General features: G+C 38.0%; 1 protein-coding gene across 1 annotated transcript in view; it reads left to right on the forward strand.

Moving 5' to 3' along the window:
• Positions 1 to 23,400, forward strand: part of ATR (ATR checkpoint kinase) — a 56,405-nt gene extending 33,005 nt beyond the window's left edge. Inside the window, exons 28-47 of the mRNA XM_081954328.1 lie at positions 168 to 346; positions 814 to 978; positions 2,033 to 2,124; positions 2,876 to 2,967; positions 3,891 to 4,068; positions 4,688 to 4,858; positions 5,942 to 6,101; positions 9,931 to 10,110; positions 10,356 to 10,498; positions 11,962 to 12,059; positions 12,649 to 12,881; positions 13,424 to 13,558; positions 14,900 to 15,100; positions 16,095 to 16,238; positions 16,993 to 17,143; positions 17,736 to 17,892; positions 18,537 to 18,690; positions 19,601 to 19,752; positions 21,714 to 21,819; positions 22,917 to 23,400. Coding sequence (XP_081810454.1) covers positions 168 to 346; positions 814 to 978; positions 2,033 to 2,124; positions 2,876 to 2,967; positions 3,891 to 4,068; positions 4,688 to 4,858; positions 5,942 to 6,101; positions 9,931 to 10,110; positions 10,356 to 10,498; positions 11,962 to 12,059; positions 12,649 to 12,881; positions 13,424 to 13,558; positions 14,900 to 15,100; positions 16,095 to 16,238; positions 16,993 to 17,143; positions 17,736 to 17,892; positions 18,537 to 18,690; positions 19,601 to 19,752; positions 21,714 to 21,819; positions 22,917 to 23,090 — 3,065 coding nt within the window. The 3' untranslated portion in view covers positions 23,091 to 23,400. The remainder of the gene's footprint in view (positions 1 to 167; positions 347 to 813; positions 979 to 2,032; positions 2,125 to 2,875; positions 2,968 to 3,890; positions 4,069 to 4,687; positions 4,859 to 5,941; positions 6,102 to 9,930; positions 10,111 to 10,355; positions 10,499 to 11,961; positions 12,060 to 12,648; positions 12,882 to 13,423; positions 13,559 to 14,899; positions 15,101 to 16,094; positions 16,239 to 16,992; positions 17,144 to 17,735; positions 17,893 to 18,536; positions 18,691 to 19,600; positions 19,753 to 21,713; positions 21,820 to 22,916) is intronic.
• The last annotated feature ends 731 nt before the right edge of the window (positions 23,401 to 24,131 follow it).

Below are 24,131 nucleotides of genomic sequence, written 5' to 3' on the forward strand. Positions count from 1 at the left end.
AGTGGGGAACTGTTCCAGTTGAAAAAGTTATTTATTGGTTTCTGATGCCAACTGTAATGAGCGATCTGTTTTATGTAATATTTTAGGTCCTTCATTCTGAGAGCACTTAAGATTGGCATTTTGAAAGATGAAGTTTGATGTGTCCTTTTAAAACTCTTTATTTATAGCATCAAATGAGGAATATGAAGAATATCAAAATGTAGTTCGCTTTCTTGACCTCATACCCCAGGATACATTGGCTGTGGCTTCTTTTCACTCCAAAGCTTACACCAGAGCTGTAATGCACTTTGAATCTTTCATCATAGAAAAGAAACAAGACATTCAAAAGCATCTTGGATTTCTTCAGGTTTAATACTTGTTTTAAAATAAAATAAATTTCAGTTTCTATGTTATATTGTGTTATTTCCCCCATTTTATTATACTAGGGCTTTAATTGGATATCAAAGTTGCTATTTCTCCCCTCCCTCCAATAATAATGCACTCATTTAATAAAATAAAAACCTAACATTAGATATCATGTATATATAATTTTATGTAAGGTGTTTCTAAAAGAAAAATGTTGAGATCGCATTTCTTAGGTCAGATATAATTGGGAAAAGGAAAGTTACATTTTCAGTACTGATAGTTAATGTATTCAGAGCAAAAACAAAAGAAAAATGAAATGTTTCTTAAAATTAGCAGTACATTAAAGTTGTAGAAGGAATTTTGAATATAATGGTAGAACACAAAGATGTCCTTCAGGTTAATTAAGTCTCACATGTGACTTTTTGCCAGAATGCTGTCTGATGGCAAATGTTTTCTTTTTACTCAAAGAAACTCTATGCAGCAATGCATGAACCAGATGCCGTAGAAGGAGTGAGTGCGCTACGGAAGGCTGAGCCATCTCTCAAAGAACAAATTCTAGAACACGAAAGCATTGGGTTGTTGAGAGATGCCACTGCTTGCTATGATAGAGCAATTCAGCTAGAACCAGAACAGGTAACCAGAGACTTTTTCTACTTGGGGCTTATTTTAAAATAACTACATAAACATTTATGACAGATAATATAGTGTGTTATTTCCTTGACCACAAGAAAATCATGGCAACAAGGAATGGTTTCTGAACTAGAAAAATCAATCTCTTTTGCAAAAGGTATAAAACAATCCAGGAAGCAGAAGCTTTTGCTTGATTAAAAATTGAAGCAGATTATAAATGGATCCGCTGTGTTCTTAAATTGTAGTGGGGGAAGTGTTCAAGGGCATAAAATGATTATGGGGGGAAATGGTAAATCAGTGTTTTGTTCATATGAGCAGGAGCAGGCCAGCTAGAAATGAGATAGTTTGAAGTTTAATTTCTTTGTAAGATAGAATGAAATATGGACAGATATGAGTAACAGAGGTAATATTTGAAAATATCAGAAGTAGGAAGGAGCAGTCACTTGGGAAAAATAAGGCAGTTGCCTTAGGCTGCAGGTATTGGGAACATAGAAAACAGAATAAAGAATTGGAAGGAGAGAGATACATATCCAGAGTCAGAAAAATGACTGTGGGTCTAGTTTGCCTTCTGGTAAGCAGTAAAGGCATATTCTGTGTTTTTAAAAAATCTTACTCCTAAGTGTAATTGTTTTTTAATATATAAGTAGCTACATCTACCATCTCTTGCTATCCTTGTCGTTTCTTCTTCTATGCATTTTTATGTGAATTTGGAGGCATGGGGGAAAAAACCTAAATACATATCATTAAAGACATGACACATTCTTTTTTTTCCCTTTGTGCCATTTTCTTTCTTGTAAACCTATTGATGTATGAGTCACCTTATTCTTTGTAAAGCAGGCCACACTAGGATGAGAATCAGAATGAGACATGATCAAATTTTCATTCAATAAAAAATGTCCCTGGAAGATCACAGCTGTTTTTTTTTAAAGAAAAGTTAGGTTTCAGGATTAACCTAATTTATAGTGTGTGGTTGTGACGTGATGTTGCAAAATTTGTATGCTTCCTTATAGAGTATAATGGACTGAAAAGTTATAACTGTTATTTTGCTTCCTTCTAGATAATTCATTATCAGGGTGTGGTGAAATCTATGTTAGGTCTTGGTCAGTTCTCTACTGTAATCACTCAAGTGAATGGAGTACTTGCTAAAAGGTAAGGAGACTCACTTGTGCCTTATTGTGCATCAGAAATATGTACAAATCTAGTGCAGATAGAATTGATTAACCACACTATTTTTCTGACTATGATTTTCTGGGAAAATATGTGGCTGGGCATGTATCTTGTCCATTAAGATATAAACCTTTTGTATCTTATTTAGGGGAAAAGAGGAGAACAGTACTCCTCCACATCAGGGATGTAAACTGTTTGACTTCTCAGTTCATGCAGCCTGCCAGCATCCCTTTTGCAGCCCCCCCTACAATGACAATGGCCAACATCAGCCTTTTTAAAAAAATGTATGTTGTAAGCCACACCGTTTGTGTGCATGTTCCTTTTGAGTCAGTGATGATTGACAACTGACTAGTCCTTCGGTTTTTGGCAAGGTATTTTGGAAATGGTTTGCCATTGTCTCTTTGAAAGGCTGAGAGAAAGTGACTAATCCAGGATCACTTGGCAGGCTTTGTGCCTTAGGTGCAACTAGAATTCACAATTTCCTGTTTCTAGTCTGATGTCTTAACCGCTATGCAAAATTGACTCTCTAGTTTGAATATAGATGCACAGTTTTGAATGGCTATATAATAAGTATGACAAAGGCTGAATGACTGGCATAAGGTCACCAAACTAGCTTTGCACCTAAAGCAGAACTAATGGTGTACTAATTTTTGGACTAGTGCATTAACCAAACTGGCTCTCATTTTATTTCTATTATATATCTTTATCTAACCATCTTTTCTCCTTTTACCAGACCTGAATGGACACCTGAATTAAACAGCTACAGAGTAGAAGCTGCCTGGAAATTGACACAGTGGGATTCCCTGGAAAATTATTTAGCTTCAGGTTGTTGGAATAAAGATGTGATATTTGTTAAATACGAATTTTATCTTAATTTGGTCTTGATTATTGGGAATATAGAAGATACCAGCCATAACCAGTAAGAGGACCAAATTCAGTAATATTGTCTCTCATTTTTATTTATTTATCTTATTTAAAGATCGCCCATCTCATTCACAGAGCGACCGAGTTTTCCAATTCCTACACTGTTCCAAATTCATCAGATTCTTCCGATCATATTTAGGCTTTATGAGATTGTTTGAATTTGATTTGTATTATTAATAAGTAACTGTCTATTGCAATAGAAGTATCAATAACATCCTTACTATTTCTGTACTATACAGTAGAGAAAATAGCACACTGCTCCAAGTGTTGTCTCACTCCCAAAATGGAAACATGTTGAAATTATATGGAATTCAAATGCCTTTATCATATCTTGTGTGTCATTCTAAAATCTTAGCCATTTCAAAAAACAAGTAAAACATTTTACATTTAATTAAAATAGTGTTATTTGGCAGTGTCAGATGTTGCCATATTCATCCCAACTCATGATCTAAATGGTCTCTCCCCCCCCCCCCCCCCCCGGCTCTCTCTTTGAATGACATTAACACATAGAACTATGGAAATTAAGGGCTGGAAGGAAATTTGGGCGTCATCTTCTAGTTCATCCCCTTGTTCATCCTTTTTCCAGTACAGAAATCTTATGTTCATTTTGTTAATATGTTTTTATAGGAGATCTCAAAAATGTTATGGCGTAACTGTGGCAACTAAAATACCAACATTAATGTAATTTGTGACATTTTAGATAAGAACTGGAATGTTTACAACTGGTTCTGTTACAACATTCTGGTAAAGTGTGTCTGTGTATCAGAAGTATTGACTATATTAACATGAAATTTTGGTTCTCCCACTGACCTTTGTTTAATTAGATGAGAAGTCTAATACATGGAGTATTAGGCTTGGAAAGTTGCTGTTGTCAGCCAAAAAGAAAGAAGCTGCCACTTTCTTTGAAACTTTGAGAACTGTTCGAGCAGAACAGATAGTTCCTCTTTCAGCAGCAAGTTTTGAAAGGGGCTCCTACCAACGAGGATATGAATATATTATCAGGTATTTTTAATATGTTTAACAGCTGTTTAATAATGAACATATAATTTTCCCCAAAACTTAATAGTATGTTGATGTTTTAATTTACTTTAATATTTTGTACTTTTTCTTAACCATTCTTTCTTTTTACTTTTTCTTAAGTTCAACAATGATTTTTTAAAAATAGTTCTCGGACAGAGAAAAGCATCAGGTCGCATTTGCAGTAAAACAAATATAAAAATGGTGAATTTGAAATTTTGTGATTTCCTTGTCTTGTGAAAATCTGTATAAAAGTTTTAAGAGATTTAAATTGGCTGTTTTATATAATTGGCAGCACTAGATTCAGAAGGGGATTTCAGGCTCTCTAGGCCAGTGTTTCTCATCCTTGGCAACTTCAAAGCATTTGGACTTCAGCTCCGAGAATTTCCCCACCTACCCAGATAGAATGAGCTCTTCCTAATCTGAATTAAATCAGATTTTTAAAGTTGTGATATTTTAATGTCATTTTTCCATTAAAATAATTTTCTAAAATGAGCTATCCTTGTATTCACTGAAATGACAATATGGCAAAATTATAACACAATCTCTAAAGTCTGTAGCTCTCCAAATACTCTTTTAATAGACAAATATTCTTAAATCATAGGTTACATATGCTTTGTGAGCTGGAGCACAGTGTTGGATCCTTGCTTCAAAAACCTGATGATTACAAAGATTCTTTGAACTGGCATGCTCGTTTAGAAATGACACAAAATTCATACAGAACTAAAGAGCCAATCCTGGCATTTAGACGGGCTCTGCTTGGCCTCGTCAAAAGGTAAAATTCTGCCATGGAACTTATTTTCCCCATCCTGTCTTTTTCTCTTTATTATGTGAATTACAAATTAAAATGGACTGAAATGTAGTTAATAAAGGGAAGTATCAGTTCCAATTACTTTCACAAAACAAAAGCAAAATTGTACTTTCTAAAAGGAGCTCCGAGGAGTTACATGATCCTGATTTTGCAACAGTTTTATGGAATGATAGTTTAGATAACAGATAGCAAACTAGCATATAGCTGACTGGAGGTTTAGATAGATGAGCTATCAGATTGGCTTTCCAAGATATGGTTAATGCATTAAATTTATAAGTGTATTTATGTAATCTTCAGGGGACAGATTTCTCCCTTCAGAAGTCAGTTTGATACTAAGTTACTGAGTTGTTTATTGTGAGCCAAATAAAGAACATAAGATATGTATATTGCTTTAAGTCGACAAAAAATAAATAAAAGGGAGGAAAAGTATAATAAATATGTGTAAGGTAGAGGCACTATTCAAGTGTTTAAATATTGCTGAATCTGCGCAGTTTTTGTAATTTATGGATTCTTTATTATAACAACATTAGAACATCTTACTAGGGGAGGAGCAAGGGCCTTGCCATCATGGCTAACCATACCTATTGAAACAAATGAACTGGTTACAGAAGACTTTAGTTGTTGTTCCTTTCCAGCAGCTGGGAACTTTTTCTATTCCGATAGAATTCTATTCCATTAGAATTCCAGTCATCTGATGGCAGTGAATGCAACCATCCTGTTTTATAAATCATGAGAATTAAAGAGAAGAATATTTCTAGGCAGCTATTAGTATACAACCCAGTCATTTACCAAATATTAATAATGGTAATTAATAAATAATGTTGCAAGCTAAGTAAAGTTCCTTATAAATAGCTCATATAGGAAACTACAAAGGGGTCAAATTTCTGTAATTGTTACTTTAAATTATTAGTTTCAATTAGTCCCTAAGCTAATAGATGCAAAATATCTGAAGACTGTAAGAGTTGTAACTATGTAGAATTTATTCTCTGGCACACATGGAATATTGTAAGTATCTCACTATATTTTTCACAATATATATTCCAATAGAGAGGATGCCAATGAGCAAATGGGAGAATGTTGGCTCCAAAGTGCCAGAGTAGCACGTAAAGCTGGTCATCACCAAACTGCCTATAATGCTCTCCTCAATGCTGGCGAATCCAAGTTATCTGAACTTTATGTGGAAAGAGCAAAGTGGCTCTGGTCTAAGGTAAATGTGATATAATGAGACTCTCTCTATATTTTAATTTTCATCACATGTTAATGGGCAATATTTGATATTTAAGCTTATTCATCCTGATCTAAATGAAATGTAGTCAGAAAAAATATTGTGTAGTGTTTAATATTACAGTTTAAAGATTAGTATTAAGAAGGTTTTTCTCTAAGGCAAAATAGTATTTAGATAATATATATAGACTTTTTACAAAATAGCGCAATGTTCCTTTTACATATAAGAATGTTGATTGTAATACCGTGTTTCCCCGAAAATACAACATGTCCCGAAACTAAACCCTTGTAACATTTTTCGCGTGGGCAAAAATATAAGCCCACCCCCGAAAATAAACCCCCCCTCCGGCCAGGCAGAGCACCGCTCACTGACCTAGTGTTATTCCGAAAGCGCCAAGTCCAGGAGCCGGGGGGGAGCGCTCACGTTGCTTGCCGCCTTCTGGTTACCGCTAGGTTGGGGAGTGGTGTTCTGCCTGGCTGAAGGGGAGAGTTGCCGAGCGGCTGCTCCCTTGTGAACTGGCTCCCGAAGAGCCGGGCACAGCCTCAGGGGCGAAGCAGCCATGAGGTAATCATGCCCACGAGCAGCCGCCCGGCAAATCCCCTCTCCAGCCGGGAAGAGCGCCATTCACTGACCTAGGGGGTAATCCCTAAGGTGCCAAGCCATGTGGCGCTCTGCCAGCCCCCCAGCTCCTGCGGCTTGGCACATTCAGGATACCCCCCAGGTCAGTGCATGGAGCTCTGCCCGGCTGGAGAAGGGGGTTGCGCGAGCGCCTGTTCCGCCCGCAGCCTCACCAAGCCCTTGCGCAGCTCTCCCAGGCCACCGCCGCTGGCTGCTGCTGCCCGCCGCCGCCCCGCTCCGCTCCGCGCATAACTTCCAAACTCCAAAACTCGGGGCCGAGTCTTTCAGCATCGGCCGCTCTAGGAGTGCTCTCTATGGTGGGCTGGCTGCTGGAAGACTCTGTCCGGAAGACTCTATGCCCGGCAGCCGGCCCACCATAGAGAGCACTCCTAGAGCGGCCGATGCTGAAAGACTCGGCCCCGAGTTTTGGAGTTTGGAAGTTATGCGTGGAGCGGGGCGGCGGCGGGCAGCAGCAGCCAGCGGCGGTGGCCTGGGAGAGCTGTTCAAGGGCTTGGTGAGGCTGCGGGTGGAACAGGCGCTCGCGCAACCCCCTTCTCCAGCCGGGCAGAGCTCCATGCACTGACCTAGGGGGTATCCCGAATGTGCCAAGCCGCAGGAGCTGGGGGGCGGGCAGAGCGCCACATGGCTTGGCACCTTAGGGATTACCCCCTAGGTCAGTGAATGGCGCTCTTCCCGGCTGGAGAGGGGATTTGCCGGGCGGCTGCTCGTGGGCATGGTTACCTCATGGCTGCTTCGCCCCTGAGGCTGTGCCCGGCTCTTCGGGAGCCAGTTCACAAGAGAGCAGCCGCCCGGCAGCCCCAAAACAATAAGCCCTCCCTGATAATAAGCCCAAGGGCATATTTCGTGGGGCAAAAGAAAATAAGCCCCTGTCGTATTTTCGGGAAACACGGTAGTAATAGCACTTAGACTTACATAATGTTCCATAGTACCTTAGAGCACTCTCTAAGCCAGTGATGTCTAACTATTTTTTTCCTCAGGTGCCGAAATCGCACATGCACGCTGTCGCATGCACGCCTGTGCCCACATCCATAATGCAATGCTACGCCCCCCACATCCACATGCGATCCCCCCCACGCGCTCGCCCTGTGGATGCATGCAACATCCCCCCCTTTTGACCTCACATACCAAAACAGCTCTTAGAGGGGGAAAAAGCCTCCCATCGAAAACAGCGCTGTGTGTGTGTGGGATCCTCCCTTTTCCCCCTCTCAGTGATCTTTTGCGTAGGGAGGCTTATCAAAACAGTTCGGGGGGGGGGGGGAAGCCTCCCATCGAAAACAGCACTGAGTGGGGGGGAAGCCTCCCTTTTCCTCCTCAGCGTTCTTTTGCGAAGGGAGGCTTCTCAAAACAGCTCTGAAAGGGGGAAAAGTCTCCCATCGAAAACAGCACTGAGGGGTGGGAATCCTCCCTTTTCCTCTCTCAGCGATCTTTTGCGAAGAGAGGCTTCTCAAAACAGCGATCTTTTGTGAAGGGAGGCTTTTCCTCCTCTCAGCGGTCTTTTGCAAAGCGAGGCTTCTCAAAATTGCACACCCCTGCTTCTTTGCTCCCCCCAATCCCTGTTGCATTTCTCTTTTTCTCTGTTTCTCTTTCTCCCTCTCTTTCTCCCCCGTTTCTCCCCCCCTTTCTCCTTTTTTTCCTCTACAAGGTTCCTCCCAGTTCATGCTGAGCCGTGGGGCAGGGGGGGGGGCAGAGAGAGAGAGATGGATTGGGGAACCTTGGCCAAGCATGCCAGGGAGCAAAGAGACGGGGACGTCCTGTTTCGCAGCCACAGCAGCTGCAGATGTTTTGGCATGTCTTTTTATTTGCTCACCCTTGGAGAGTTCCCCCCTCTTTTCTCCTCCTTTCCTACCTGGCTTTGCGGGCACCTGCAGCTGCAGACTGAAGAAGGAGCACCGAATGCTGTATTGATGGGGGGGAGAGGAGGCGGTTGGGGGGAGAGAGAGAGAGAGGGAGGAAGGCATTTTGGCAAAAATCTTTTACGCGTCTTTCCTTGTTGGATTTATATTAATTGTCCTTTCTAGTCCTAGACCCCGTCCTGAAGCCTCTGGAGAAAAACAACTCAATGTGCAAACCGGAAGTCTGTTCCCAAACTTCTGGTTTGCGTGTTGGATTGTTTTTCACCTTCTGGAGGCTTCAGAAAACCCTCCGGAGGGTAAAAATGGCCAAAAATGAAGGCCAAAATCAGCTGGCCAGTGCATACATGCGCACTGGAGCTGACAGGGCAATGCCTCACATGCCCTAAGAAATGGCTCCGTGTGCCATAGGTTCGCCATCACGGCTCTAAGCGGTTTATGGCATCAGCATTTTGCCCCAAACAATCTGAAACTTCATTTTATGAACCTTGTAAGGATGGAAGGCTGAGTCAACCTTGAGCTGGTCAGAATTGAAATCCTAGCTGTGGGCAGAATTAGCCTGCTATACCGCATTTTAACCATTGTTCCACCATGGCAAAACAAACAATACAAAACAATGTAAACAAAAATAGAAAGAAATAGCATAAAAGTGTAGGAAAAAAGAAAAAAGAGGAAAGAAAAATTATATTTTTCTTATAATTATATAATAAAGAAAGTGTGGGATCCTTGGTGCTCTCTGAGGTTGGCTGTTTTTTTTTTGCAGATATTTCATTACTACCCTGTTTCTCTTAAAATAAGCCCTCCCCGGATAATAAGCCCAATCAGGTTTTTGAGCACATGCACTAACATAAGCCCTCCCCCAAAAATAAGCCCTCCCCAAAACTATTGCAACACAGCAGTAGCCATGAGGTGATCACGCTCGCCTCCTGCTGCGCCTCAAGAATAATAAGACCTCCCCGAAAATAAGGCCAAATGCTTATTTGGGGGGATCAAAAGAAAATAAAACCCTGTCTTATTTTTGGGGAAACACAGTAATTAGATAATATAATCAGTGCTGTAGAAGAGAGTATAAAGATAAATAAAGGGTAAAGAAATATATAAAGGAGTAAGTTCCAATCTCCATCACAAGGATAAATTAATTTAGTAACCTTCTGTTTCATACGTTTTGTCATTTGTCCCTGTTTCTGTAACATATGCTTTTGGTTGAATGGCGAAAAGATTTATTTTATCTGTGATTAATATAAAAGCTATCTAATATATATTTATAAAACCTCTGTGATAAAAATAGTAATGTGACCACTAATTTTTTGCTCTTTTTTCAGGGTGAGGCTCATCAAGGTCTTATCATTCTTCAAAAGGGAGTTGAGCTATGTTTTCCAGATAGCCAAGAATTATGTGATGCTAAAAATAAGCTCATTCATGGGCAAGCCCTGTTATTGGTGGGAAGATTTATGGAAGAAACAGCCAATTTTGAAAGTAATGCAGTAATGAAAAAATATAAGGTAAATGTTAAAAGTGGAACACTTAAATAATGTAATTTTAAAACTTTAAGCTAGGTCACTTTTGTTCACATGAGCTTTCTTTGGGTGCAATCTGTATATCTTGTTTTTTATTTTTCTATTTTAGGATTTATATTACTTTGGACTGGCATAAACCTAGAAGGAGTTTATAAATACTTGAAGTAATGATTGACTCATGGAACTAAAATTTAATTACTACTATAAAACCTATATTTTTTTCCCCTCAGGATGTCACCACCTGCTTGCCAGAATGGGAGAATGGGCATTTTTATCTTGCTAAATACTATGATAAAGTGATGCCTACAGTAACAGAGAACAAGATGGAAAAGCAGGGAGATCTGATCAAATACATTGTTATTCATTTTGGAAGGTTAGTTCAGTAAATGCATATAATGATCTTTGTTTACAATACAATACAATACAATACAATACAATACAATAGTAGAGTTGGAAGGGACCTTGGAGGTCTTCTAGTCCAACCCCCTGCCTAGGCAGGAAACCCTATACCGTTTTAGACAAATAGCTATCCAACATCTTCTTAAAGACTTCCAGTGTTGGGGCATTCACAACTTCTGGAGGCAAGCTGTTCCACTGATTAATTGTTCTCACTGTCAGGAAATTTCTCCTCAGTTCTAAGTTGCTTCTCTCCTTGATTAGTTTCCACCCATTGCTTCTTGTTCTACCCTCAGGTGCTTTGGAGAATAGTTTGACTCCCTCTTCTTTGTGGCAACCTCTGAGATATTGGAATAATGCTATCATGTCTCCCCTAGTCCTTCTTTCTCTTAAGCTAAACATACCCAGTTCCTGCAACCGTTCTTCATATGTTTTAGTCTCCAGTCCCCTAATCATCTTTGTTGCTCTTCTCTGCACTCTTTCTAGAGTCTCCACATCTTTTTTACATCGTGGCGACCAGAACTGAATGCAGTATTCCAAGTGTGGCCTTACCAAGGCATTATAAAGTGGTATTAACACTTCACGTGATCTTGATTCTATCCCTCTGTTGATGCAGCCTAGAACTGTGTTGGCTTTTTTGGCAGCTGCTGCACACTGCTGGCTCATATTTAAATGGTTGTCCACTAGGACTCCAAGATCCCTTTCACAGTTACTACTACTGAGTAAGGTATCACCTATACTGTACCTGTGCATTCCGTTTTTGTTGCCTAAATGTAGAACCTTACTCTTTTCACCATTGAATTTCATTTTATTAGATAGTGCCCAATGTTCAAGTTTGTCAAGATCCTTCTGTATCTTAAGCCTATTTATTTATATTTATTTTTTCCCATTCTTTCAGGTAATTCTAGATACTGATGTTTATTAACATTTTATGGATGACTAGATTAATGCCAGTTTAACAGTGTGGGAACTGGTATTCTTAAATGCCAACATCATTATTCATGACTTGGCGAGTGGCCATAGGCCAACAATAGATAGTTCTCATTTGATGAGCAATTTGGAAGTTACATTAATTGTATTTAAATTAATGGGCATGACAAAATGGGCATGACAAAAAGCTACAAAAATACGATAAACTAGATATCCTTTCCAAAAAGAGTACATTGTAAATAATTTTCTATATAAAACACTTTATATAAATGCATTTATAATCTTAGATAGAGGATTTTAAATATCCAAAGTCAGATACAAAACTGCCAATTCTTACAAACTATACCAATAAAATAGCAATTTTATATCTTTGCACTTTTTCCTGTTCTTGCAACATGTCAAATAAAATGTAATTTAAAACCACTAATGTGAGATAAAGTGAAGACAAACTGCAGAAGAAAAAGGACATAGATAAAATACACATTTTGCAAGGTGGTATTTTAATTTCAGATCTTTGTATTTTGGAAATCAATTCATATACCAGTCAATGCCAAGAATGTTGTCTTTGTGGTTGGACTTTGGAGCAAAAGCATATGAATACGAGAAAGGTAAGACATAAAAAAGTACTCTTTTTGCATTAATGTTTAGCTGATGCATATTTGAGCGAACTACAGATTGGGTCATGTGAAATGTATGTTCGGTAGCTAAGTGTGCATATGTACGAATGAGTAAGAGTGTGAGGTGCTTGTGTGTAAGAAAGAGGAAAGAATAATATGTTAGCCAATAGGCAGATACCTTGTATGGCTAATCTAATCTAATTCAAATTAAAAAAGGAAGATATCGTATTTTTTTGTCCATTTTTAATGTGCTTTGATCTATCTTGTAGATATGTTGATTTAAAATGTAGGGCTATGGTTATTGAAGTACTGTGTCGAATAAGTTGGCATTTTCTGGAACTTGGTGAAATGATTTGTATGAAATTAAATTATTCCATATAGGGATATAACTAAAAAAATATGTTCTTATGGGTGTTCAATAGATTTTCAACATGCAGCTGCAGAATCAAGGATAAAGAAGAATAATTTTTATATATATATAGCTATCAAAAATGCATTTTGGGCATATGTTTGGTTTGGAATTGTGTACGTGTTTCTTTTTTCCATGAAATAAGATACTGATTTACATTGCTTTGTCTAGCTGTTCGCCATGATCGTGCACAAATGAAAAATGACTTGGCTAAAATTAACAAAGTGATTACAGAACATACACAAGTCTTGGCCCCTTATCAGTTTTTGACAGCATTTTCTCAGCTGATTTCCCGAATCTGCCATTCACACGATGAGGTCTTCCTTGTTCTTATGGCAATCATTGCTAAAGTTTTTCTAGCTTATCCTCAACAAGCTATGTGGATGATGACTGCAGTATCTAAGGTACCTTCATTAATGTTCTTCCATTTTTGATTGAGCTAGAAATTCCCCCTACAGGAAATATTAAAATGATTCAACTTTTGCACTTGTAGAGATGCTTCCTTGAAATGTTTCTTGTGAGCAACAGTTTTTATGTGTATCCCAGGTAATCAAGGCTATTAACCAGAATGAGGGGGGAAATCATATAATTAAGATATACTTTATTTTCAATAGCTTTCTTCAGGTGTTGAACCTACTTATGTAAAAAGTATGTTGAGAGCAAACATGTGTATATACAATCTACTTGTTTTCCACAATGCTCCCTCAAGGACTCATATCTAGCTATGAGTGCTCAGTTTTTGTGTCTTTATTTTGCTTCAGTGAGCGTGAGACTTAGTGCTTTTTACATTCCAGGCAAATATGTTTTTTGGAGGGGTCAGGCTTTAACTTCTGAATTTATTTTGATGCAGTTGTTTTGTTGTAATTTTTGTGTGTAAGTGTCAATTGCTCTGGAAATTTTGATTTGAAGGATAACATTAAAACTCAATAAACTGTGTTTTCTGCAGTCATCCTATCCAATGCGGGCCACCAGGTGCAAAGAAATCTTAAACAAAGCTATTAATATGAAGGCATCTTTGGGCAAGTTTATTGTAGATGCAGCTCGCCTGACAGATAAGCTCCTGGAACTTTGTAATAAATCGGTAATGCATATACTATACACACACTAAACTATCTCATTTTCTATAATTTAATATTCCTGATAGATTAAAAATGTTTATTTTGTGAAAGCAGATTATTCATTCCAGTGTGTTCTTTGTTATAATCTATAAATAAATTACGATCTATTATAAAGGATTGAATTTAGACTTGTTCATGCCATGGATTTTGGTGGAATTGAAAACATCAAACTAGGAATTGTTGACTGAAATATAAACTAAATCTAAACGAAGACCATCAACATAAGTGCTCTTAAATATGCTTTAGGTAATTAAAAGAAGCAACAATCAATAAAGGAGAATATTTGCAGCTCACCTTTGAAATGAGGGGTCCTTGGTACTCTATGAGCTTGGTTGTTTTCTTGCAAACATTTTGTTACCCAAACTAGGTAGCATCATCAGAGCTCTGAGCACCAAGGACCTCTCAGAAGAAACTATTTTGAAGGAAAGAGCAAAGAATAGTGAGCAGAGAGATATTTCAGAGACAACTCCTACCCTCCTGAAAACTCCAAACTTTTTAAAAGCAGATTTTGTGATTTTTCTAAGCTTTTTTGAAGTGTAATTAATATCTGAGAATACTTGTTAGCTATTACTTCCATCCACATAACCAATAACGTTTGTTCTTTTGTTTTATAAGTCAAAGGATTAAGGCGTCAAATATCTAGTTTTTTAAAACAAAACTTTAACTATAAAACTTGTATTGTATTGTTCTGAAGCATACCAAGAATTGAATCTTTTTTCTAAATAATTGCCCCTTCTTTTCTGGCTATCTTCTTGACAATCATCATTGTCATGCTAAAATAATTGATTAATGGCCATATATGCACAAAAGTTTTTAAATACCGAGGGACCTAGTAAAGGAACATTACCAGATGTTTTTATTCTTCAATCGTTTGGCTTAATTATGTGAAATTTCAGTTTATTATACACCTGTACGATAGGTTCAGATAGGCTTCATCTAAAGACTATTAGGGATAATAGTGTTCCAGGACCTATATGACAGAGTCGGAAAAGAGGGCTGATAGCTGAAAATTGTGCCCACTTCCCATTGATAAATACATGTTTTCAGCTGCAGGACACCAGTTCAATATCATTTATTTTTAAAAGATAGGAACACTCAAAATATTTTCAGTAGATTTATGCAAATATAGCATTACATTATTATATCCAGCATTATAATAATGTTGCATTTTGTTCTGGGATTGAAATTACATCCTAAATTTTATAATGATGAGTTTGAAAAAACAGTATGGACATTAAAGTTATACAAGATAATTATATGCTTGAATGTTTGCATTTGATTACTTTTTAAACTTTTTTTTTCAGGTCGATGGAAACACCTCCACTTTAAGTATGGCTATTCATTTTAAAAACCTCAAGAGGCTGGTAGAAGACCAAACATTCAGTCAGATTCTTATTCCTTTGCAATCTGTAATGATACCAACTCTTCCTTCAGTTCCTGGAACACATTCCAATCATGATCCATTTCCTGGGTGTTGGGCTTACATTGAAAGTTTTGACGATACTGTTAGTATCTATTAATACTTATTTGTTTGTTTGCTTGTTCAACTTATATAAGTAATAAGTAAGTAAGTAATAAGATGGCAGCATATAAATCTAATAAATAAATATTTAGCCACCTATGTCAGAAATATGACTCTGGGTGGCTCACAACAATTAACATCGAGAAAAATAAACAAATGGAAATAAAAAGGACAAGGATACAAAACCATGTTAAAATCATATTGAAACACAAAAATATAGTCACAATCCACATCAGAGTACAATCACATTCAGTTCTACTGCCGGATCACCAAATGTGGAAACAAAGCTACATTTTCCATAATGCCTGTAGTATTCAGGTGTTCAGCTCGAGTGGGATCATTCTCCAAAGGGAGGACATCACAATAGAAAAGGCGCCGAAACTTATTTGCATGTTTATAACTCAGCCTAAATTTATTTTCCGAATCAAACTTTTTCTCATGGTAGCCCAAGTAAAATGGGAAAAGGAAATCAAGTCTTTAAATGAAATTATTTCTTAACATTATGCCACGTCTTTTCTTCAGGACCTCAAAGTAGTCCTTGACTCTACCACAATTGGGACCAAAATTTCAGTTGCTAAGTAGTTAAACAAGTCATCGCGTGAATGGACCTGATTTTATCATTTTTAAACTCTAGTTATTTAGCCAATCCAGCTCTCCCCCGTCCCCCTGTCCCCCTGGCTTTGCTTATCAGAAGCTGTTTGGAAAATTGCAAATCATGATGACCGCAAGATCCTGAAATTGTCATAAATGTGAGCCTATTGCCAAATGCCTAAATTTTCATCACATGATCCCAGAGATGATTTCATGGTAGTAACCTTGACAATAGGTCAATTTTTTTATCACCATTGTAACTTTGAGCCATTGTTAAATGAACAGTTTTAAATCAAAGACTATATTTTCCTCACAGTAGCAACATGTCTGTGAGGTATGCTGGCTGAGATTGTGTGAAAGAACTGTGCCTCTTTTTTAAATTGTAGGTTGAAATCCTTCCATCTCTTCAGAAGCCCAAGAAGATTACTTTAAAAGGTTCAGATGGGAAATCTTATATCATGATGTGTAAGCCAAAAGATGATCTTAGAAAAGACTGCCGACTCATGGAATTTAACTCCCTCATAAATAAGGTTAAATTCTAAATATTTTTCTGAATGCATGGCAAACTTGCTGCTGACAATCCACTAACTGTTTTCTTAGTATCAGAGTTATCACTGAGCATATTTGTGTATAATGATTAACCAGAACTGATTTACCCAAATATGCTTGCTTGTAGTTCCTCTTACTATCTGTCCCATTCTAAATACAGGATTATAAATCAATGACTTATTTGCTGTTAAATATATTGCCTATAACCCGAGAAGGCTTTCTGGTTTTAATTCACAATTATTTAGTATATTGAGTAATGGTCTACTTTCTAAAATATATAATATCTATCTTATGAAAAGCTGATTTTGAATATAAATCTCAGCAAAACTTTCTAATACTATAGTGGTACTCATGGAAATACATATATTTAAAATCTAGTCAGATATGCAAAGCTTTTTATATGCTTAAAGGGAATCTAGATTATTTGTCTTTCTATATAAAGACATTTTGGTTCTTGTTTGCTAAATTTTGAATAAATACGAACAGTGTTTTTGTTTTAAAAGAGATTCAATACTTTTGTCAAAGGGATCTTTTTGGGGGAAAATAAAGCAATTGATGTTTGTGTATGACTATATAAGTGTGTTTGCATGTGTGTGTGCGTATGTACATATACACCCTTTCTAAAAATACAAACCTTTAATTTGGGATTACAAGAAACAGAGAAATGAATTAAAATGAAAATTAAAGATACTGTTTTACATTAATCTTATGGAGCATGGTATGTTTCTACCCTAGTGCTTAAGAAAAGATGCAGAGTCACGAAGACGAGAACTCCACATCCGAACCTATGCTGTTATTCCTCTGAATGAGGAATGTGGAATCATTGAATGGGTGAACAACACTGCTGGTTTGCGAAATATCCTAATCAAATTATACAAAGAAAAAGGTAAAATAATGATGATGTAATCTTTAAAAAGTGTGAGTGAGAAGTTAAAATGGAAGATAAGAAGGAGAAATAGTGAATATAGTAACTCTTTGCAATGCTTCACCAACAGTTACTGGTTATATTTGCCACAGAATGAACAGTGTAATTACCATATTTTTTGAACTATAAAATGCATGCATCCCCCCCCCCCCCCCAAAAAAAAAAAAAGTGGTGGAAATGTCTGTGTGTGTTATAGACCGAATACGGGCCTGTTTTTGGCCTCCTGAACCCTCTGCATGTCCCATTTTTGCCCTTCCTGGCGCTGTTTTTGGTTTCCCAAACCCTCCATGCGTCCTGTTTTTCATCCTCCCCGGCCCCCAGAAGCACTCTACAAGCACTCTACGAAAACGGGACATGTGGAGGGTTCAGAAGGCCAAAAACAGCCCTGTTTTTGGCCTACAAAGTGCTTCTGGGGGCCAGGAACAGCGAAAATGGGACATGCACAGGCCAAAAACTTTTTTTTCTTGTTTTCCTCCTCTAGATTTAGGTGCATTTTATAGTCTGGTGTGTCCTATAGTCTGAAAAATACGGTATATTTGTTTTTCTTTTACAGGCATCTACATGACTGGTAAAGAGCTACGTCAGTGTATTATTCCAAAGACAGCACCTTTATCTGAAAAGCTGAAGGTTTTCAAAGAAACTCTACTTCCTCGGCATCCTCCAATTTTTCATGAATGGTTTCTGAGGAAATTCCCTGATCCTACCTCATGGTCAGTCTTTTTTCTACAGTTATTGGGAGTTGAGTGGTATATAAATGTAATAAATATACATTTAGATACAATTTGAATTACACTACAATAATATCTAGAATTTTAAAAGAAAATCTGATTGCCTACATACAAGTATTCCTTGGCTTTCAAATATTTGTTTAGCAACATTAGAAGTTATGATGGTTTGAAAAAAGTGACTTACCACTGGTCTTCGCACTTATGACTAGCCTTCACATTGTGATCATTGTGGTTTCTCCAGTCACACAATCAAAAGGAGCTTATCAGCTGATATTTATTTGCAACAATTGTAGTGTCCTGAAATCACATGGTTTCACAGCTGGCTTCCGGCAAGGGGAAACTGGAGTCATTTAACCTCATGATTCATTTAATGACTAATGATACACTTAATGATCACAACAAAAAAAGGTTGTAATATTAGTTGCAGCTTACTTAACAAACAACTTGCTTGGCAATGAAAGTTCCATTTCCAATTGTGATCATAAGTTGAGGGTTGTCTGTAATAATCATCATAAACTATATATTTTTTATGTTTTTGCTGAGTGTACAAATTGTTTTGCCACCAATAATTATTACAAAATGATCAAGGACCTATAAGGTATCTTGATTTTTATTTTTTTCTGTAGGTACAGCAGCAGATCAGCCTATTGTCGTTCCACTGCAGTTATGTCAATGGTCGGGTACATGCTGGGTCTTGGAGACCGTCATGGAGAAAATATTCTGTTTGATTCTCTAACTGGTGAATGTGTGCATGTAGATTTCAACTGTCTGTTTAATAAGGTGAGCAGCTAAATATTGAATGTAAAATATTTTTTATTCCGAAGTATGTTGGCAATTGAGATGAGACGATTAGGTCAACACTGGTAATGAAATCTCTCTCCCATCTCCCTCTCACCAGCTTCTAGAAGTGTTTATCCAACCCCATCCCCCTTCCAGCATTTTCCTTTCCCCCTCCCTTGAGCTGCTAATACCAATGCTTGAAGTGAGCCTTATCCCATGCCTAGTTATTTATTTTTCTAGCATTTCCCCATCTTTCTCTTCATCTCTGTTGCTGAAGTCCCAAAATATTATATTCAATTGGACTACCTTAACTCTCTCAAATCCCAGTATCCTACAGTACCACATCATATCACATCAGGCTGCTCACCCATAATTTTCATTGCTTCATTCACCTGCTGATTTCTCAAAACAACTTACTCCTGTGTCCCCCAATGTTCCCAGCATCCTTCTTCTTTTCCTTCCCTATCTGTCCAACTTTCAATATCCTTTGATTTCTCCCCCCCATAATCGCCAAATCGCTTTTGCATGGATCAGATCTACCCTGCTTAGTTCCATCAGACCCAAACACCTAAAACATTTGTTTTTATGTAGCCATGACCCATTTAAAAAAGCTGTTCCATGCATTGAATATTTTCAACATCCAGTAATAAAAATCACAAATATGGCTTTTTTAAAAACATTTATAATTACATTTAACTTTGATTAACAGAAAAACATAATCAGCCAGTCTGTACACAAACACCGAAGTAATTTTGAAAGGCGTGCAATAAACTCTACTAACATTATAATAGTATAACTTAAATAATTTTTTTTGTATAATTGCATAATACAAGTGGTATAAGAATCTACTGCATTCCATTTTGAGAGAAGCATGTGTTACTGAACTTATTCCTCTTATATTCATTTAAAGGGAGAAACTTTTGATTTTCCGGAAATTGTTCCATTTCGCCTTACTCATAACATGGTCAATGCGATGGGTCCAATGGGCACGGAAGGGCTCTTCAGGAGAGCTTGTGAAGTTACCTTAAGACTTATGCGTAACCAGAGAGAACCACTCATGAGGTAAAGAAAGAGTGGTCTTCCAACAGGATGGGGGAATGCACATAAAATCATTACCCCTAATTATTTCAACTTCAAATTTTCATTATTGTCATGCTACATTGCATAAATGATGATAATGTCCATTTAGTTGTGTCCTACTCTTGGGAGATTTTATGGGTCAGGTCTCTCATCTTCTGATCTTGCACTTTTGAGTTTTTCTATGTTCTGGCTGGCCTCAGCTTTGATGGTGACCAGCCACCATATTCTTTGATAGCCTGGTTTCCTTTTATACATTGCATAAACAAGCCTTGTAATATTCAATGGGTAGTACTGCTTACGTATTTTTTTCTTTTTCTCTGCTTCTGTGACTCAGAGATCAGACCAAACAGGATAGTCATGCAATTATAAACAATTGTGCTAATAAGAAAGAGCTACAAAGAATTATTTTGTGATTATCTCTTCTGGATTTGCTCATGGAACTTCCCAAATAAGAATTAGAAAATGGTTTGCAATGGGAAAACCAAAGTAGATAAAAGTCTAGTCACAGGCTTTCAGCTCAGAATCAATGCACTTACTAACTTTTTAAGGCTCTTATAGAAATCTAAAAATAATGTTATATAGGCCACAACGTGAAATCACAATTGCCAGTTTTTAAACTGGTATTGGCTTTCATATGCATCGAGTTCTTCTCAAGAACCTAGGATGTCATAATGTATTGGCATAGTATATATCTGTATCCAAGAAGTGTGGCCGTTTGTAATTGACAGATAGAAAGTTTGTCAATGTGTCAATAACCTCTGAGACCACCACAGCCAGTTTATGCCATGTTCAACATCAGAACTTGATACTGTACTTGATCTCTTCCAATTCTTTGATTCCTATTCTACATCCCGTGATTATGGCCGGCCAGCTATCTACACTGGATTTGGTATTTTTATCAACCTAGTGAGTCCCTTCCAAGGAAATGAGATCGGTAGATGTTGTTTGATTGTATTAAAGCATCACCACAGAATATAAGTTATTCCAACAAAAACTGTGTTTTGCAATCCATTATTTTGTCAAGATGGTGTTGAAGTGTTGCTCCAGATGTTTTGGGATTGCACCCAAGGCACCTATTACAGGTAGTCCTCGACTTACAACCACAACTGGGCCCAAAATTTCTGTCACTAAGTGAGACATTTGTTAAGTGAGTTTTGCCCCATTTTACAACTTTTCTTGCCGCAGTTATTAAGTGAATCCGTGCAGTTGTTAATTTAGTAACATAGCTGTTAAGTGAAACTGGCTTTCCCATTGACTGCTTGTCAGAAGTTTGCAAAAGGTGATCCTAAGACCCCGGGACTTTGCAGCCATCATAAATATGAGTCATTTGCCAAATGTCTGAATTTTTATCACATGACCACAAAGATGCTGCAGTGGTCATAAGTGTGAAAAACAGTCAGGTCACTTTTTTCTATACTGTTGCAACTTTGGATGGTCACTAAATGAACTGTTGTAAGTCAGGGACTACCTGTACTATTACTCTGCTTTTTTTGCCACAGTTGTTGTTCTTCTATTTGCAGGTCCTTGCATTTTGTGATTTTCTCCAGTTCTTTCTCTTCTTTTTTGCTGTTTCCATCTCCTGCCACATCATTATCCAGATATTTTTGTCTAACATGAACAATTAATATCTGTGTTGTTATATGGAAGGCAATTGTTTGTCTGAATTCTGAAGTCAGACACCACTTTAACCTTCTTTTTCTATTACTTTGGTTATTTTGTGGCCCTACAAGTTCTTGCTTGCAGGCAAGTGGTATTTCTTGTTGATATTTCAGTGCACCATTGTTGCTACTTTGCCATGCTGTTGTTTGTAGGCAATCTGATTAAGATGATGATTATTTCACAATCTGCTGTTCTACTCACAGCAAATTTGGATAGTAACTGAATCTAATGAGACTTATTACAACAAATGCAACTAAAAATATTTTGTTCCCTCCCAAACCTAGTGTTTTGAAGACGTTTCTGCATGATCCCCTTGTGGAATGGAGTAAACCAGCTAGAGGCAATACAAAAACCTTGGTAAATGAAACTGGAGAAATTGTCAATGAAAAGGTAAGCTGGTAAAACTCAGGGTTAAAAACTCAATCTTTGACCCAGGGCAGTAAACAAATCAAAATGGATACTATAATATTAAGCAACATAACCTTGCTTTGAATGATAGCTGAATTTATTCAAGAAGAACAAACACAATAGGAACAGATAACTACAAGACTTGGAATCTTTGACCTATTTGTTTTTCATCAGGTCGCACTCATATATTGATGAGTGCTAGCCGTTTATTTTTTTAAATTATTTCATTCATTCATACAAATAGTATTCATAAATATTTATTTTTGTGATGCAGATTAATTTTTATGATACAAATAAAAATGTTACTTTAAAAATTTTCTGGTCTCATTTAAACTTTATAGATTGTGCTTGTAATGTTTTATTACCAAAATATACATTGTTACCTCTTTTTCCCATGCCTTCAAGTCGTTTTTTAAATTTCTGGTAAGATTTTGGAAGTTTTACATTGCCTGCTTCCTATGGCAGATACATAGTTCCTGGTCCAGCTAGCTTTATGTCTAAGGTGGGACTACAACATATGTTCTCCCAGTTTCTAGCCCATTTCCAGAATTTCCAGTTAGCTCGTTGGGACCGTTTTTTGCCCTCCCCAGGCTTCAGGAAAGCCTCCGGAGGCTGGGGAGGGCGAAAAACGGCCCCAACGGGCCAAGCGGAAGTTCGGAAATGATCTGTTTCTAGCTTCCAGAGAACCTCCGGGGGCCCAGGGGAGGCCATTTTCGCCCTCCCCAGGCTTCAGGAAAGCCTCTGAAGCCTGGGGAGGAGGAAAAACAGTCCCAATGGGCCAAACGGAAACTCGTTTTTGAACTTCAAACTCAATCGTATCACGTGACATTACATGGCATCGCAACGTTTTTTGCCTTTGCTGAGCCGGCGTGGGCGTAGTCTGTGCATGATGCATCTAGCCCGTGGGCCACCAGTTTGATACCCCTGTATAGTACAGTTTTATATAATTCAATAAACCTTCACTGGAAACACAATCTTTTATGTTGGAGAGAGAAAGCTACAATACTTACCCCTAAAAATTTAGCTTCTAGTGTACTAATGACATCTTTCTCTTATGTAGATTATTTTTTGTTTTTCAGGCCAAGACTCATGTGCAAGATATAGAGCAGCGGCTGCAGGGTGTAATAAAAAATAGGAACAGGGTAAAGGGCCTACCATTGTCAATTGAAGGACATGTTCACCATCTTATTCAAGATTCAACTGATGAAAACTTGCTGTGTCAGATGTATCTTGGTTGGGCACCATATATGTGATATGCAGTCATTTGCAGCCAACATTGTTAGGTTTTTTTTAAAAAAAACTTTAGTAAATTCTGCTAATGCAGATCAGTGTTTAAGTGTATATATTGTATATAAATACTGTTTCCACTGATACAGTGGAAATTCTGTTTATAGAACTTATTCCAGTTTTAAAAAATGCTCACAAAATGTTATTCTGTTTATCACAATGCTGTTTCCACAAGCTTAATAATACAATAGTAGGTCTTTGAACTAGGAATGTTAAAGATACTGGATGTATAATAGAATAAGCCAGATGAGAATAAATGCAGTTTAAAAATAGAACAGAATTACACAGTACATTTCCATTCCTTTTTGTCCCTGCAGAGCATTCTTGTTCTTACTGTGTCCATGTACCACATTGTTTAGAGTTTTTTCTTCTTTAAACACCTCACCTCTCTTTGAGGATTTCAGTAACTCTACTCGCATAACATTCTCATTCTTCAAGTTCCTTTCATCTCCTTTACTATTCCATCACAAAGCTGTTTTGGCTTCAATCCCTTTTAATTTTCTTACTTCTTGCTGTCAAGCCTGCGCATGCCCAAGATGGTGTCCTGTCGCGTTTGAGGAGACCTTCGGGGAGATGATTGTCCTTCTTGGGGCTTGCAGGGGGTGCTCTATCCCATCGTTGGTTCCAGGTCCAGCTATGAGAATTTCCTGGGACCTCAGGGATACCCTTGAGCTGCGATGTCCTGCCTTGTAGCCAGAACGTCGTGAGTGAAATGGGGCGGTTGGCGGTGAAAGGAGAATGGAGAGCGTTGGTGGCTGGTGGCATGGGTGTGGTCAGCGGCTGCGACGGGACGCCCAGCCTGGGGTCTCTGCAGCCAGCGTGGGTGTGGTCGGCGGTGGCGGCGGGATGCCCGGCCTGGGGTCTCTGCAGTTACCGCTCCCCACGCCGTGGTGTTATCCCGGTTGCTCCCCCCCTCCACCTTGCTTATGGACATGATAAATTGGATCAGCGGGGAGTGGCTGAGGCAGCTGGCATGGATATTTACGCCAGCGGAAGATGGCTTCGGT

The sequence above is a fragment of the Natrix helvetica genome (assembly GCF_964273705.1).
Source record: "Natrix helvetica genome assembly, chromosome: 5".
In the NCBI taxonomy this organism is placed as follows: Eukaryota; Metazoa; Chordata; class Lepidosauria; order Squamata; family Natricidae; genus Natrix; species Natrix helvetica.